The sequence below is a fragment of the Triturus cristatus genome, chromosome 5_2 (genome assembly GCF_964204655.1).
Source record: "Triturus cristatus chromosome 5_2, aTriCri1.1, whole genome shotgun sequence".
In the NCBI taxonomy this organism is placed as follows: Eukaryota; Metazoa; Chordata; class Amphibia; order Caudata; family Salamandridae; genus Triturus; species Triturus cristatus.
The window spans coordinates 215,701,321-215,719,805 of NC_140588.1; the positions used below are offsets into that span (position 1 = coordinate 215,701,321).

Sequence of the window (18,485 nt, forward strand, 5' to 3'; positions counted from 1 at the left end):
TCCATGGGCGTTGCATGAGTGTTCCCACTCAACTCCCAATGATTTTGATACATTCCCTGATTTACCATCACTGGTAGTCCTAGGAATGCGCCAAAAAGGTATGCCTTCTCATTAGAGGCGTAACGAGCTATGTGTACTTCATTCTGCAGCCCACATAGGAAGAGGAAAATGCCTCTCAGCTTTGTTTTTGTGCAGATAGGTGCCCCTTACTGCACAAAAATAATCCTGCATGAAACATAGGCACCCTTGCACCATGATGCAAGGGTGCGGGCATTGGCGCTAGGCAGCCTATTGTGCACCAGCACTGGGGAAAGGACAGAAATGCACCATATTGAAATAAATACAACGTGTTCCTGCCCTTTCCCTGTAACACACTATAGCACAACAAGGTGACTTGCTGTGCTGCGGTACAATTACATAAATATGCCCCTTAGGGCAGTAGCTCTTAACCTATGATCCGGAGATCCCTGGGGATCCAAGAAGCCTACTCAGGGGTTCTGCAACTGCTTAGAAAAATGAAATTATATTAAGAGATTAATAAAGCATATAGAACTAAAGAAGCAAAATAGAACATTTTAAAACGTCTCTATGGACGATAAGTGTCCTTAATTGAATTTAGAAAGCTCCACCCTCCCCATTAAAATTACATTTTTGATATTTTTCATATTTTTTTGCAAATTAAATAAAATATTTCATCATTTGTGTGTTTGTTGATGAATACTTGTTTCTGTATTTTCTATGTTTTGTTTTGCAGTTTACATCCTCAAAAATGCTTAGGCCAGGGTCCCGCCCCACCAATGACTCAGTGGGGGACCCTGGATTTCAATAATGATTCAGTGGGGATCCGAGGTCGCAGTATTGATTAAGTGGGGGTCCACAGAACCACTGATTTAGGCTACTTAGAAATGTAATATAAAGGTCCCAAAACCATTATTAGGAAGAATAGTTCCGTTCGTGTATCAAACAGCCTTTCTACAGTTGCGGCTGGCAGGGGATGGGGTTGGTGGGCAGTGGTGGCTCCTCCGCTAAGGCAGAGGAGCATCGCCCCACTGCTTTTTAGAAGTGAAATAAAGAGAAAATAAAATGTTGATGACTTGCATTATTATCATTTTATTTTCTCCTCCTGCTGCAGCTTTGTGTGAGGGGGTGGAGGCAGGATAGGAGTGGTAACACCCTTTTAAGTATGCAATGACTGCTTGGCCTTCCCTCTCAGGCCGCCCAAAACAGTCTTGTGCACTTTGCATGTTCTCCATGCAGGCTGCATTACAACCTGCATGGAGAGCATGCCCAGGTTCCCAGTCAGCATCTGCGCTCCAAAACACGGCGCACAGACCAATCACAACGGTGCTAAGGCAGCATTGTGATTGGCTGACTGGGCGCCTGGGTGTGCTTCCCATTGTTCAGGTCAGTAAGGGAGGACTACAAAGGAGAGATGTGGCGAGGAAGAGGTGAGAAGGTAAGTTTTTTATTTTATTTTTTGCTGCCTGCCTCCTCAGCTCCACATGTCTCTGCACTCGCCACCCTACCTCCGATGCGTGCTGGTTGCCGCTGGTGGCAGGCGGGGGTAAGGGAAGTGGGGATTTAAAAAAACTATTAAAATAAACACTTACCTCCTCAGCGCCGCCATCTCTCCACCATCGTCTCCCCGCTTCTCTTCCTGGTGAGTCCCGGAAGCAGAAAAGCACACAGGCTCCCCTAAGCCAATTACAATGCTCCAATGCAGCGTTGTGATTGGTATTAGTGCCATGGTTTGGCGCTCAGACGTGGACTGGGAGCCTGTGCATGTTCCCCACCAGGCTGTGCAATACCACCTGGTGGGAAACATGCAGCTACAAAAAAAATTATAATAACAGAGTTATTATCATTTTATTTTTCCCTTTTTCACTGCTCTGAGAGCAGTGGGGTGAAGCTTTTCTGCCTTAGCAGAGGAGCCGTCCCTGCTTTTCACGCACAGCGCAACAATGCTGGTTGGTTTCAAATCCCACGTTTTAAACTGCTCACCCACAGTGCAAATTTTAATTTCGAAGTGAAATATGTTCCTGTTCATTGTGCATGATAGATGGTCACCACTGTTTTCATGTTAGTCAAATCAAATTAACAGTAAGTCACTTTGGTGGTTTTGTGTTAATGTAATCTAGAGGTAGGCAATTGCCTTCACAGGCCCAGTGTCGAAAAGAAAAAATATGCTTGATTGCAACTACAAGCAGATTCAGTGATTCATACCTTTCATTCAAACCAGGGCCGTCTTTGGACTCAAGCGTGGGCCCAAGTCCTCATTTTTTGGACTCAAGAGTAAATCCCGGCCTAAACCTTTTGGGAACGAGTGTGGGCCTGAGCCCATACATCTTGGAACCAAGCATGGGTAATGGGATGGTGAATAAACAACCTGTTGAACCCCCCCACTCCTTGTATCCATTTGGGTATTTATTCCTCCCTGTTATTTCATTTAGAAGGTCCAAAACATCATTATTTGGACCCAAGTATGGGTGAAGAACCCACCTCGTTATGACGTACGAGTCCAAACACTGTCTCCTTGGAACCAAGTAGATATATAAGGGCCTTATTACAACTACAGTGGTCCATGGGACTGCCATTCTTGTGGTGGCAGTCCAACCACCGCCACACTGCAGGACCGCCCGCAGTATTATAAGTGTGGAAGTCAGACTGCCACTGAATAGCTGCTTTCACCACGGATGAAGGATCCTGCGGCGGTCTGGCAGTGGTCTGAGGCCAAAATATGCTGATGGTGGCTCAGCGTCCCCGCCGAGCATATTTTGAGTTGCCTCTCCACCTCCCTTTTCATGGCAGTTGCACCACCATGAAAAGGGTGGAGGTGAGGCAACAATGACTCTTGCCCCTGTGCCCGGGTGGGCATGCAGGGGGGCACATGTTATGCCCACCTGTAGTTTTGCACCCCCAGTTCCTTCACAGGAAGGAATGCATGACATGGTGCATTCCTTCCCGTGCATGAACATGCACTCGTGGTCCAGCAGCGGTGCTGTTTGAAGGTCACAATGAGCCTTTAAACAGTACCGCCGCGGGACCGTCACGCCACCCGAATGCCCTCCAGACCACAATTTCTTTTGTAATCTGGCAGGTGGGCAGTGGTGAGTTTCAGCGGTTCTGGAGCAGAGTGGTGGCATGCTGCCACTCCAGGACCCCAAAACTCGTAATCAGGTCCTATGCCTCTATTCAATGGATCCAAGTTTGAGTTCAACCCTTCTCTGTTTGTAACAAATTGTGTGTCTGAGCGTCTACACTCTAGGTCACAAATCGCACTCTTTGAAGCTGAGTGTGAATCTGAGAACCACTATATGGAACCAGTTGTGATCTAAGCCCCACTCTCTGGATCGAGGTATTGGCAATGGCCCTCACTTTTCATAATCATCTTTGTGCCCAAATGCCCACTACTTGGAACCAGTTGGATAGTTTAGACTCTGTTCAGTGGAATCAGGCAAGGGTCCAAACTCTTACTCTTTGGAACCAAGTGTGATCTTGAACTCCACTCAGCTCAGGCAGCTTATAGAGTAAAAGTCCTGGACTATGTTCTCAAGTATAGCTCCTAATCAACATGCTTTGAAACAAAGTGCAAATCTTCAAAGCCTCTTACAAAATACATACACTTAAGACCTGCTCTTTGGTACCAAATGTGGGTCTAACCCCCAGTCTTATCCCACTATTTGGGGCCATAGTATGGACTTAAACCCCATGCACTGCAAAATCAAGTATTGGTCTTTAACACTATGCTTTAGAACCAGATAGAGGATCCCAGTTTTAAACATAAAATATGTCTCTAATCTCCTGGTCTTAAGAACCTGCTTTCATGAGCATCAATTCCAGCCTTACACTTCTGTTTTCTAGGACAATTCTGAAAGTCTGTCTCAGACTTAAGTTAGTTTCTCTTGTGATGCCACTGAGCAACTTCACTGCCTAATGATGAATTCATTTGTAGTGTGCTTGAACAATGTAAATTTCCTAAAATATCTTTAGATCATACATTATTCAGCACACAAGGGCCTTTATTAAAAGAAAAATGAATGCAAATGAAAATTGCGTATTCGTCTCTCGAGCAAGAGTTGATTTCTAATCAACTACTTGCAAGCAACGGTATTAGAACAAACGCGAGAGCACTAAGAATCTGTGGCAAAAATACCACTTAGTCATTACAAAAAAAAATCACGACGAAAACCTTTTATAAGAAGCCATGCATTGTAATGAAGCATGCAGGTTTCGCAATAAACCAATTAATAATTTCATATTATGAAAGGGATTATAGTATTGCATGTAGAAATAGACATTATAACCCGTAATGAACAGGGGAAGTGAGGGGGAGATGAGCCCAAAATGCTGGCTGTAATGCTGCCCCAAGCAATGATTGAGAATTTAGGGCATCATTACGATGCCGATGGAACCGCCACAGACAGGCTGCCGGTGGCGGTCTCACTGACAGACAGCCATTTGGGCTGACCGCCACATTACGATGCAGGTGTCAGACCCTTGAGTCTCAGGGGATAGACCACCGCCTCCGACAGGATCTACTAATCCTGTCAGGGCGGCTGTCAGAATCGTGAGCCTGAATGGTGGGGGTTTCTACTCAGGCACCACCGACAGTATCACAATGTCCTTTTCCGAATGCCTTTTCATGGCGGTCCCATTGCCATGAAAAGGCAGACGGAAATGGAATTTGGGGGGCCCAAGCAGGGCCCCTGAAGGGCACTGCTAAGTGGGCTGGGGGGCACATGTGGTGCCCCCCACACATCCATGCACAGTGCACCGTGTGCCAGGCACTACATGGTGCCTGACCCACGGTGCATGGATGTGCACAAACTTCCTTTTTCCATTGCGGCCCAGAAAAAGGGCTGCAGCACAAGCCGCAGTAGAAAAAGGCAATGTACGACCGCCTACACAGAGGTCTTATTATTATATGGCAAGTGGGACTGCCAACTCCTTGTCGGCCGGTCTGATTCCCGCTGCGATGGCAGTCGGTTGTCAGGCCGACCGACCGCCATTGTAATTAGGCCCCCATTTCCTTAGGACTGGATCTATCTTCAGCTTGAACCCACAGAGAGGTCTATTTACAAAGGCATTTTGGAGAAGGTAAAGTAGTACTCCTGTAGTACTTTTTTATGTACACTCACATGCTTTTGTGAATTGCCCCCAAAAAATCTAAAATGGGGGAATAAGTGGACTATTCAGGGAATATTCATATACCATAAATCAAAATAGAAAGGACTTTGCTCTCCTTGCACTTTTACTAATGTCGAGTCATGCCAATTCCCCGAGGCATCAAAGAGTATGTGAAAGAATACTCCTATAGAGCTGCCTCCTGTACTCATGAATGCTTCTCTGAATTAGCCCTTGAGTATTTCATATCATGGGCCAGATTTACAAACCTTTTGCACTGGGCTTGCATCACATAAGTGACCCAAACCTACAGAAAAAGGGCCTTTTATAACAAATAGTAACTCAGCACAGTGCAGTAGGTCACTTGCGGTGCTGCATTACAGGGAAAGGGCCAGAATACACCCTATTTATCACAATACGGTGCATTTGTGCCTTTTCCCAGCACTGGCGCACAATGTGCTGCCTAGCTCTAACATAGACACCCTTGCACCATGGTACAAGGATGCCTGCATTGGAAGAAGGATTGTTTTTGCGCTGGAAGGGGCACCTTCCTGCCAGTGGTGGCTGGTGACCTTGGTTCGAATTCCAATGAGCTTCTTTCACACTTCCTTGCACTAAGGACCTCATTTACAAGGACTTGGTGCAGGGCAGGGGCACAAGACGTTTTGCTGCGCTGCCCTATGCTAAATTGAAAGGGCAGTAATGCACCATATCTATGGGATACAGTGCATTCTTATCCTTTCAGCCAGTGCCAGCTCACAATTTGATGCCTAGCGCCAACACAGGCACACTTGTTCGGTGTTGTCAACAGGAATGTTTTTGTGCAGGTAGGGACACCTTCCTGCACAAAAACAATACATGGAGGCGTTGTCCTCATTCTATTTGTCCTGCAGAACGAGACAACATTTCTTTTTGTTACACCTGCTCTGGGGAGGCGTAAGGTTTTGGCGCTGACCCAATTTATGTGACTTTGTAAATCTAGGGCAGTTTCAAAATCCATGGGTGTTGCATGAGAACACCCACTGCAACGCCCATGGAACACCTCCTTGACACAGAGTAAGGCATGCAGCGCTTTGCGCTGCCTTGTTTTACTCCATCTCTATGAGCCTATACTAAGCCGCGCAGGGAGGCCTTGCTTAGCCTCATAGATATCATTGAGGGGCCTACACAACCTGAGTGTCTAAAAAAGTGATGCGCAGGTGGTGCAGGCCTCTTGTAAATAACCCCCTGAGTTCACTGTGTCGCTTTGACTCACTCTATATTACTAATTCAAGCAGTCTCACTCATTCTACTCTGACCCACTCTGTCTCACCCAGTCCTACTCATTCGTAATTACTCAGTCTTACTGTGGCGCACACACAGTAACTTGCTGTTACACTCACTGTCATTCTCTCTCACTAACCCACATTAATTATCACACATACTGTTCCTTACTGTTACTCATTCTCACTCACTCTGACTTACTCATTCACAGACTCGCACACAGTCACCCCACAGTCCTGGAATGGCACAGGCACCTTTACGCACCTGTGTCAGCACTCAATATCACTAGCTGCCTCAGTTTGTTGCTGAACCCAAAGCGTGCATGCATTTTATTTTTATTGTACTAAAAGTGAATAATTATTCACTCTTGATACAATAAAAATGGACCACAAAACAAGGAGAGTGTAGTGTAGCTTTGGAAACCATAAAGGAGAGCTGCCACTGGTCCAGGGACACCCATCCAATCCAATCCATCCACTCAATCATCCATCCTTTCACTTATCCACCCCCTTCATCCATACATTCCTCCATCCTTTAAGTCATCCTTCCATCCTTTAGCTTATACACCCACCCTTTCACTCCATCTATCCATCCTTTCACTCCATCCAGCCATCATCCTCCCTTTGGCTCATCCATCTATCCATCCTTTCACTCAGCCATCCATCCTTACACCCATCCATCCACCCTTTGTCCCATCCATCTTTCCATCCATCCATCCCTCCATTTATCCTTACACTCAGCCATCCATTCTTTCACTTACATCTATACATCTATTCATCCATCCATCAATTTACCCTTTCACTTATCCATCCTTTCATCCATAGATCCTTCTAACCTGCCTTTCACTCTTCCACCCATTGTTCTACTCAAACCTCTTAACATACATCCTTCCATGCATCCATCCTTTCCATCATCATTCCTCGATCCATCCCTTCACTCTTCCATCCATTCACCATTTCACCTATCCATCTATCCATCCATCCTCTCTTTCTTTCAATCATTCACCCTCTCTCCCTTTCACTCTTTCATTGTTACATCAATCCTTTCACTCATTTATCCATAAATCTATCCATCATCCATTCATCCATCCTTTCACTCACTCACCCTTCCAAGTTCATATGAGTCTTTGTCTGCTAAGCTGCAGACAGAAGAGACCCATCCAGAACCCACTCCCGCTGTAGCTGCTAGAGCAGAGAGAGGGGTGGGGGTGGGAGTTCACAATGCCCCTGATGCCGTGTCTTAACTGCACATTTACCTCTTAGACCATTAATGCAAATGCTGTCTGCTGCCGATTCCTTCTTTCTCTTGGGCCTCTACCGTGGGTCGAGATAAATGAGCACTCTCTGCGCTCAGCTCCATAATGTTTTTTCCAAAGTGAAACCAAATGCAGTACTAAACAGGTGTTACTGCCAGCAGAGCAACCTCATGCACCCCTCCTACAGCCTGCCCCTCTGTGATATTCAGCAAATTATGCCACCCACTCCCTCCTTGTCCTCATTGGCTGCCCCTCCTCCAGCCATTGAAGTGCATGGAGTTTTGTAACTCCTCTCAGGGCCACTGTTCATGCTCCCCAAAAGCAACAGGATCCATGGCTTTCTAATTCAGCACTCCCTTTCATGTGATGTCACTGCTGTAGCTTGTGCCTTCAGGTCAAACAAAACTTCGCCCAGCTAGCGCTTGTGCAATCAGACATCTGCAAAGTTCACTAGAGTTCAGCCAGGAGATTCAGCACACCATCTCAGAGCAGTAATTTCTTTTCAGCTGCTCTGTGTTTATTTTCCCTGTTCTTGCCTCTTGCCAGAGGGTAGCTCCTTTCGCCCATGAACATCAGTCACCTCTGCTTCCTACTCAAAAACAATCCCCCAGGTTAATTTCCTCTTTCTATGGAGGAAAGAGGAAAAAACAATGAGAAATAAAGATATTTTTCCTGGTTATGCCTCCCCTGGGGAGTCGTCATATTTTGGTGCATTCTTAGGTCTACCAGTAATGGTAAATCTGGGCATATGTCAAAATCCTTGGGTGTGCAGTGAGAACATCCACACTCCACCCATGGAATGTCTCTCTGGGGCAGAATAATACAACACAGCGATTTGCGCTCCATTGCTTTACTCTGTATTTATCAAGCCACTCGGGCCATGCAAGGCCGCCTTGCATGTGTTGATAAATTGCATCTTAGGGTAGCATTGCTTTTGCACACCGTTACGGGGTGCAATAGCAGCTCATTCCCTTGAGAAATATGCCACAAAGTTTTTTGTTGGATTTTCTTTCCAGAGCAAAGCAGCACACATACAAAGTGGGAAATGTTTTACAGTTTGTCTAGGCATACTATTTTGTACTAGCAGAGTACTCTTCTAGTACAAAACCTAAGCTAGACTCATGCAGACACCCTTGTACTGTGGTTCAAAGGTGTGTGCGTAGCACGCGGCTGCCTAACTGTGTGTTGCCGCTAAGGGAGGGTGGGGGGAGTGCCATGTCTCTGTTGATATGGTGCTGACCTCTTCTGTCCCTGTCACGCAACACAGAAACTTTGGATGCTGCGCTGCTTTGTGTGAAAGGGTCATAAATCTGCCCCCATGTGTTTAATGATTGATATAGGTCCTATATATGTGCCGTTTTACCGCTTCATAGCTCCATCAACATGACGCCATAGTGGCAAAATGCTATTGATTCCAATTCAGTGAAAATGAACTCTTCACAAGGTCTCGTTTCTGTGGCTCAGCAGAGAAAGGACTCCTCTCCTTACTGAAGGCTTCAAAAGAAGGTGTGAGACTGTGGTTTTATACAGCGGCGGCTTCTCCGCTAAGGCGTAGGAGCATCGCCCCACTGCTCTCAGAGCAGTTCAAAAAGGAAAAATAGAGTGATAATAACACAATGTTATTCTCTGTTTATTTTTCTGCACAGGCTTCCGTGCGGAGCAGGGCAGGGCTTGGCAGTCCAAAACAGGGGGAGGAGTGGTGGGCACTCTCTAAGTGCGCATGATGGTTTGGCCGGCCATCTTGGGCGGGACAAACCGTCATGCGCACTTAGCATGTTCTCCCCCCAACTGTACTACGGTGGAGAACATGCAAGAGGCTCCCAGTCTCTGTCTGAGCGCCAAACTACGGTGCTCAGACCAATCACGACGCTGCTGTCATGCTGATGAAAGCAACATTGTGATTGGCTAGGGGAGTCTGGGAGCCTGTGTGCTTTGTCATAAGAAGGACGGAGGAGCAGCCGTGGCAGTACCCAGGTAAGTGCAATTTTTTTTTCATTCCTCTCTTCCTCGCCACCTCCGTTTGGTGCCAGCCGCCACTGGCTGTATGCACACTGTCAGCAAGTCATCACTTGATGGACGAAAGAGAGTAAATGAGTGGCGGGAATTAAGCGTGCATGAAAGAGACCGCAGTGCAAGACATTTGTCAAGATGGAACTGTATTTCAAATATAAAACTGTAATAAAGAGCAATGTAAAAAGAGAAAACTGCCAAAAGCCTACTCCTGCATGACTACGAGAAGGATTGGTTTTTGAAACAAATTCCAGCGCAGATATTAGGCAGCTGAATATCAACTCAGCACTGCATGCAATGGATGTGGCTTCAAGGCGCAGCAGGCGAATAAAGAAAGTTCCACGGTTCTAAATGACGGACCAGACTTTACGTAAAATGATTTGGCTATCGCGCGATCCCCGCTCTCTGCCGTCCATATTTAGACGCTCTAAAGTCTCGGGTCACGTGTGCCCTCATCCGAGCCAGGCAGTTCAAGCCGAAAGTTTCAGGTGATGGCGGAGCCAGTCGCATATTTTATTATTTATTTTCCGGTATTTATACATTGCAAACATATTCTACGCAGAAGTCAGCGGTTTACAAGAAGAAAGGCGACCTGAAGTTAAGTAAATGCAGGGAAAAGTAATAAACATTAGAATCATGAAATTGATCACATTTTGCGTAAATACAGTATCGGATAAATAATTAGGGGCAGGAGGCACATTTGTGTATGTACATCGCGCGTACATTGGTTAACTAACCTACAACAGAGTCAAAGTTTGGAAGAGGAGATAACAAGTTCAGTAAGGCAAGGCTAGGCAATACAAACAGAAAAGGGGCAAAGAGGTCAAGAAGGATGAGCCATAGAGGAGTCGATTTACGAAGTGTTTCTCTAACCTGTCTCTAAACACAGACAGGAGCAGTGGCGTAGCCAGCCCATGTGCCGCCCTGATGGTGCCTGGGTTTGCCGCCCACAACGGTCCCTGCGTTTGACGCCTGCGGCAGTATGTATGGACAGGGGAGGGGCTGGGAGGTGCTGGCGATTCCTGCGACGACTGCAGGTGAGAGCGGGAGTTTGAGGGGGTGCTGACGATTCACAGGACGGCAGATAAGGAGGGGTGGCCGCCATCCCCAAAACTTGTGCCGTCCAGGGCGCCCCCCCCCCCCCCCCAAGCTTGTCTGGCCTCTGGATACATAGTGGCATATTTATGAGCCATGTTCCGCTTGTACCACGCAAAAGAACGATGGATTTAACCCAGATCTCTTGACTGGGGGAGAATGTCTGCATTGTCAGCATTCCGTCCATCATTTGTTTGTTGTAATGCTTTTCGCCCTAAGTGGGATGGGTATTCCCAGACGTGGGACCCGTGCTCACTACGCCACTGGAGTCAAGCTATCCTGGCTGATGACGGCTGATAGCCAGAAACCGGTCCTAGGATGCTTGATTCCGGTCCAGGGAATACATGGCTTGGCAGTTCGGGCTGGACTGTTCCCATGAGGCACAGGGTCAAGACTGATTTGCATATGGCCATGTCTAAACTGGGGTGGTATAGTGGGCAAAAGAACGATGGATTTAACCCAGATCTCTTGACTGGGGGAGAATGTCTGCATTGTCAGCATTCCGTCCATCATTTGTTTGTTGTAACAAAGAAATTTAGAGCGCCTGGAAAAATCATCTTGTGAGGAAATTTTGATCTGAGGTTTTTTGAGGCCTTTTGTGTTGACCAGGGCTGGACTGTTCGTAATGGGCATCGGGCGTATCCCCAGGAGGCTGGAAGGGTGGGGGCGTTTTTTTAGTGGTGGGGGCTGTTCTGGTACTGGGGGCATGTTTTGCATCAGTGCTGCAACATCACCCCCAGTAACAAAAGCAGCAGTGCACATGTGCACCCTCCCCCCCCCAGCTGGTCTGACAAAATTGCCAGGGCTGCTTTGGGTTCCCAGTCTGGCCCTGGTGTTGACGCCATAAATAAACAGCCTACCACTGCCTCAAGGAAGCACCGGACCAGCTTCTTTCTGGCTGTAACAACCTGTAAAGAATTGAGGACCAAATCATTACGGTGTACCCCGGACTTCAGGATACAACAAACATTCCTATAGCTCCCTCTGGGTTTATAAAGGTGTCGTTAACCACAGGCATGATATTGCTGTTCCAGTGTTTCAAGTTTATAGCAAGCTTGAAATCCCACTTGTCCTAAAAATGCAAGGGTAATGGGAAAGCTAACGTACTTGCCAGGCCAGTCATTTAGTTAAAAACGTAGGGCCTCATTTAGGGGTATATTTACGAAGATTTAACTCCGTGTTTGCGTCACAAAAGTGAAGCAAAATATTTTTTAACTAATTTACTTTCCAGTGCAAAACGTGATTTACACTGTAGTTTCACTTGAAAGTGGCGCAAAGCAGCAAATGGCGCTGCTTTGCATTACTTAGCACCAAAGGGGCATTCCATGGGTGGTGCATAGGCTTTCCTATGCAACCACCCAAGGTTTCTGACGCAAAACCCTATTTACAAAAAAACGTATACAGGGTTTTGCATAAACAAATAGCATCCCCTTCAACCAGGTGCTATCACGGAGAAATGCTTTTATTTCTCCTTCCTTTTCCGACTTTGCATGTGTGCTGCGCTGTTCAGCACACACACAAGGTCAGAAACATTTTAAAGTTAGTCTAGGCCTAGTATTTTGTACTGGAAGAGTATTCTTCCAGTACGAAACCTAAGCTAGACTCACGCAGACACCCTTCCACTATGGTGCAAAGATGTGTGCTTGGCGCACTGCAGCATATTTCTTCACCGGCGCTAAGTAGAGGGCAGGAGAGTGCCATAATTCAGTAAATATGGCGCTATCCTGCTCTCTCCTTCTCTTGCAGCATAGCATTTGCGGCTGCAGCTCTGGGCTGCATTATAATTGTGAAACGGCCTTTACAATGAGGGGTTAGCCATGCATGCTGTTTCTAATGAAGGAGAACAATGCTTGCCTTAACCACGCATAAGCCTTAACCAGGCATATGTGTGGTTAAAGCAGTCAGCGCTCTAGATGCAGAGCGGATGGGTGTGAGGAGGAACACGAAGGATCGGGAGAGGAAGGACTACATGGCTTGGTAAGTCAGACTGGGGCCAGGGGTGTGTGGGGTAGGTTGGGGTTGGGGTAGTTTTAAGGGTTGGGGACCGGTTTTAGGGTTCAGGGGGGTCTGAGGTCAGGGAAGGTTTTAAGGCTGGGGCCGAGTTTTATGGCTTAGGGTGGGGAGGATCGGGTAGTTTTTCGGGCTGGGTTTTAGGGCTCAAGATGGGGGATAGGAGTCGTTTTAAGGGCTGGGGCTGGTAGATCACAGGGATGGGGCCAGGGCTTAGGGTGGGGGGGCTGCTTTGAGATCTTTACCATGCATATACCTTTACCTGTCATGCCTTTACAATGAAATTCGGTGTAAAGGCATACGTGGTAAAGTCGCATTCAAAGTTAAGATGGCATTGCTAAGGCATGAGTGGTTTTGGGAGACGTGGTTCCGTCATAGAACTGTGCTAATCTAGTAAATCTGGGTCTCAGTGTTTGACAGACAGGGTACTCCACCACAAATGCAATGGAGTACCCGCCCACTTTGGGAGTTTTTGTTTTTTTAAAACAAAAAATGTTTGCTGAGTGGCCTCTTGAAACATGGGAGCTGCTCAGCAAAAGTTTAATGCTTTTGTAGGAACCGTTGTGGTGGCAAAGACCTCTAAGTACAGTGGGTGGTAGTCCACTAAAGCAGCAGGTGCTGGTATCTCCACCCCCTTGCCTCGTACCATTGGCGCAGAAGCAATAACATCTTCTGTCTTTGCCGACTGCTCTCCGCCATTTTTAGACTGCTTGGCAGAGATGTATGCCTTCAGAGAAGCTTGTGACGGCATTACGTTCGCTGAGTGGCAGCCATATTTCATGCAGCCACTCAGCAAACTTTTTTGTTTTACAAATGCGAGCTCTCAAAGCGGGAGTTTGATTTTGTTAAACAAAAGAAAAGTACCCTGAGGTTCTCCAAAGAGGTGAGGGTAACTTTTTTAATTTTCGGTTTGGTATCACAAGGCATTTCCTAGTGGTCCCAAACAGAAAAAAGTACCTCAGACTATCCACTATAAATAGGGTGGATCAACGAAGGTATTTACACCAACATCAAAAAGTATTTTGGACCGTCGGTGTAAGGTTACCTCAGGCTGTGGCCAGCCAGCAGAAACATGACGACCTGCCCAACTCTAAATAGAGTGAGCGGAACATCACTTCGTTGTAAGAGTACCCTGTTCCTTAAACTCTAAATGAGTGTCTTATGGACTAGGATAAAACACAATAAATTAAATATGGGGCTAAACGAGAAGCCAATGAAAGGAATGCAAATGTGGGAGAAAGAGATGCTTTTTCTCAACCAAAAAACTCAAGAGGTGCATTTTAGCCAATCTTTACCCAGTAAATCTGAGTTTTCGTAAATGGGTTTAGGTTAACATATGAATTCAATGTAAAAATGTCAGTTCATTGCAATGTCAGGTAAGGTGATAATGATGGGAGAGGTGTGTCTTAGAAAAATATCTGATTAATTAACATTCATATGGGTAGGATTTTGGAATGACATTTGGAAAACAAATTTAACTCATTTACTGGGGCAGATGGGGAAAAGGGAAGTTCTACGGAAGCAGCTGTGGAACATATGGAGACATAGAGGATTCAGCTGGTTAAATGTAATAGCTTGCTGAGCAAATAATTCCTCTTATTAGCCCCCACTTAATGTATCTATGTCAGGGTAAGTCTTTAAATTAGTTGAAACGCAATGCATAAGACCTATACTTCTCCTTCACGCTGTTTGTTTTTTCTGTCTGGTCGGCCTTCACTCTCTCCACTGGAACTCCCTCTGTATCCTGTTCTAATACTCTGATGCTCATCCTTTGTTACAGGAATATCATCATGCATCACGGGCCAGCCATGTGTCCTACTCACCCCAGAAGGGCTCGCGTCATGGTCATGGTCATGGCAGATATGGCGAGGATAACGCTGTTGTCCACTTCTTCAAAAACATTGTAAGTTCTGTGTGTGTGCCACACCTGATTATGACTGTGGTTTACAGGATACTATGCCTAACAAAGTTTGGCCATGCAATTGAAATTACATGTAATTGACCTTCTTTGGGATGATATCAGTACTCTGCTAAAACAACCAGAAATCCTTACAACCCTAAATTGAGAAGATAGCCCGACCTTCTGTCCTTCCTAACATATTAAGCTCGAAAAACACTGAAATTCACCATTTACAGTTAATCCAAGAAACTATAACTCATGCCCTTGTCGTACACTTCTTATGACTTCATACCTCACAACACTCATGACCTGTTCTATGACATCATTGATAACATTACTGATGACAAATGATATGACATCGTTGATGACATCAGCTTTCATGCCAGTAGCAATTCAGAATATGCTCAGCAGTGCCGGCTGCTGCATCGGCTGCATATTCCTGCCGGTGAAAGACTGCCGGTCCACTGGGATCCTCAATCCCAACAGTGGCGGCAGACTTGTGGTGGTCCAACCATCACAGTCATAATACAGCAGGCAGTCCTGCAGTGTGGCAGTAGTCGGACCGCCACCACGGTTTCGGTGGTCAAACTCGTAATCAGGCACTTAGTACCAATTGTCCTGGTTCCCTGGAGAGCACCTCTTAATGATGAAAGGGGATAGAACTAGGTGATACGAAAGTGATCAATGGAATTCCCAGAATCACTGAAAGATCAACCATCTTAGGCACACATCTTTTGCAGTGGGTTCACTTAGGGGCTAGTATGAAAAGTTTGCTTGTCAGAAGTCTGAAAAACTGCAAGTGGTAGGGTACAGATCTAAGATGCAGGCCAGGGGCATACTTGTGTCTAAGTCCTTTCATGCCCAGCAATCTAGTGCCACGTTTCATTGTTTTGAACAACTGTTGATTGATATAATGGGCTGTCCTGAGGATGCTATTGGGGGGCATAAGTAGGTACCAGCTTCTGCAGCTCTGTGGGGCCTTTGCCCAAATCAGCTTATCAATTTCCTGTGCTAAACACACTTTAGTCTGATTCACTGTTTACCATGCTTTTATGTAAATGCAACAAGCCACACTTTGTAAACAGAGTGGTTGTGTTGACATTGAATTACTCCATCAGCCTTTGCCAAGACAGGGGAAGGTGAGGCCACCAGAATCTCACACTCTGTGGAGAGCTTATTTCTCGCCCTGCTCTTTTACGGCTGTTGACGATGTTCTTCTTGTTTTGCAGGTGTCTCCAAGGACTACACCTCCCATGCAACAAAGGGTATGTCCCGCACTGAAGTTCCCCCACAACTTCAGTTCCTTTTTTCTACTGACTTTGAAAACAATGTTAGCTGCACATGCTGTGAATTTGACGAGATGGATATGAGTAAAAAGATACCCTGGGCTGGATGACATCTTTGCATATGGTGTAGTGTTGATGCTAAATGTTTTTTCATGAACTGCAACTGTAACTTGCATTTCCTCCTAGACAGAATCAAAAATGCAGTGTTCATCTTTCTCCTGTGTGCTTGTTCTTGGTCTGACATATGCCATAGTAAAATCCTCCACAGTCACCTACCTTTACAGGCTGTCACAAGCATTGTTTCCATGCGTCGTCCCATAAGTAGCCACGACACCTACTGTATAAGCAGGCAGCTCACTGGCTTTGCCTACCCATGTCTAGATAGTGGTAACTAGTGAAGTCAGTTACTGTGGCTCTAAGATGCCTCCATATTTTAATGCGGCTATCCATTATTAGCAAAAACATTTCAAGCTAAATTTGATCTCCAGATTCGCGGTGGTGGTGTTCCAACTGCCGAGGTGTGACTTTCTGAGTCATTCCACGGGTAGACTGCCAGTTGTACAAGGGAATCCCTGTTCCCTGGCGGTGGCGTGGCAGAGGGGCAATGCAATATGCTGAGCGGGACTGGTGAAGTACCGCTGAGCCTATTTCGAGTTACTCCACAGCCAGCTTTTTATGGCGGTGAGCCCTACAGGGACCCCATGCCCCCCTCTCGCCATGGGGATGCATTCAGGGGTGCACAACATGTGGCCCCCTGTCTGCTTGCAACCCAGTTCCAGCACGGCATCGACTTCACACTCCATGCCATGCTGGAACATTTTTGCCCTTCCGATTGCGGTGCCCTTTTTCCGAGCACCGACGTGGGAGGCAAAAGGACAATACGCCTGCACGAGTTGAACTCGTAATTAGGTTGGCGCTCTTCGCACGGCTTTGACTGTGCTGTGCCAGCAGAGCCGGCGCAGCACCGCCAAAGTCAAAATCAAGCCCTAAGTCCCTTCAGTCTCACTTTCGATGACTGAGGGAAACAGTGTTAGCTCAAAAAAAGACAAACAATAATAAATGAAAGGTAGATATAGATGGAAATCCGCAGAATTTAAAGCATACATGCATTTTAGCAAAAAAATAGTGCACAGATACTGCTGAAATGTAACCCATTGAATCCAGATTTTGGTTAAATATCTTTAGGTAAAACAAGCCCACATGAAAAAATTCCATTGTATAAACCATATATTCAGTTGGGCAGAGTATAATCTGGTTATTCATTGCCATTGCTGATTAAGACAGAGGGATTGTAGAGAGAGGGGCTATGGCCACCTATTAAGTTATAAATCACACCTGTACTTCTAGATTATTTTGCAACTTGCTAAAAAGCCAAAGGATAGTTGCTATTGTACAAGGGCATGTCCTCCCCTTGTTTTGATCACGTTTAGGTCAACACAGTCCAGAGAATGAATGCATGTCCTCAGAGCAGGGGTGCCCAACATTGTTCCATGAGAGCTGGAGTAGGGCCAGATATTCATTAAATCATTATGTAAATTAATCGGATTTAGATTTGTTGGATGTATATTCATGTAATGTTTATGTGCTGAAAATTTGGCATGGCTCCAATCTTCATTGACCACACTAGGAAACTGTTGTGTTAGAGAGACCTCTTTGCAGACATTCATCTTGCCAGCACACCCAGATTATGGTCTCTATTTCGAGTCTGGTGGTCCCCGGACCGCCAGACTTGCCAGGGCGCGGCGGTGGCAGTCTTCTGACCACTCTATTACAATTAGGGAGGACAGACCGTCAATGCCCGCTGCAACCACAAGGGAACCGCCATTCCCTTGTGGTGTTGTGGTGGTCAGGAGGCCACTATATGCTTGGCGGACTGCCGCGGTCCGCCAAGCATATTACGAGTTTCCTCCCCACACAGTTTTCATGGCAGTTCCACCGTCATGAAAACTGTGGCGGAGAGGAAACAAAGGTGCCTCACGCCATGTGGATGCACACAGGGGCGCACAACATGTGCCCCCATGTGGGCATGCACACCAGTTCATGCACAGCATGGACTTTGCAGTCCATGCTGTGCAGGAACTGTTTTTGGTGTTACCATTCGCTGTGCCCATCTTCGGGGCACCACAGTGGGAAAGTAAAAAAAAAGCCCACCAGACACAAGAAATACTCGCAATCTGGCAGGTGGCCAGACCACGCGTTTGGCAGTGCTGCGGCAGGGTGGACCCGGCGCTGCACCACCAAACTCGTTCCCAGGCCCTTTGTCTGCTATTTACCCACATTTGTTGTGGAACAAATACTTCTCAGATTAGTCCAGGCACTATGAAGTATCTCCTAGAATTTCTAGAGCAGATCTCAATGCTGTTTTGCTGTGGGTAAATTGAATTGCACAGCGATGCATGTTCCCAAATTCCTAACCCGGTGCATTAATTTTACCAGGACACACTCCTCCCTCAAACAAACCAATTGCAACCCCATGTCTTGTATTGTCTTGTATTGTCTTTTCTTGTCTGTCTGAAGCGCGAGGTATCCATGGCGATCATCC

The 18,485-nt window shown here is 46.4% G+C and overlaps 1 protein-coding gene across 2 annotated transcripts in view; it reads left to right on the top strand.

Moving 5' to 3' along the window:
- Window positions 1–18,485, top strand: part of MBP (myelin basic protein) — an 800,810-nt gene that overhangs the window by 767,346 nt on the left and 14,979 nt on the right. For both annotated transcript variants that reach the window (XM_085606994.1, XM_085606995.1), the window contains exons 5-6: window positions 14,538–14,660; window positions 15,887–15,922. In XM_085606994.1, coding sequence (XP_085463120.1) covers window positions 14,538–14,660; window positions 15,887–15,922 — 159 coding nt within the window. The remainder of the gene's footprint in view (window positions 1–14,537; window positions 14,661–15,886; window positions 15,923–18,485) is intronic.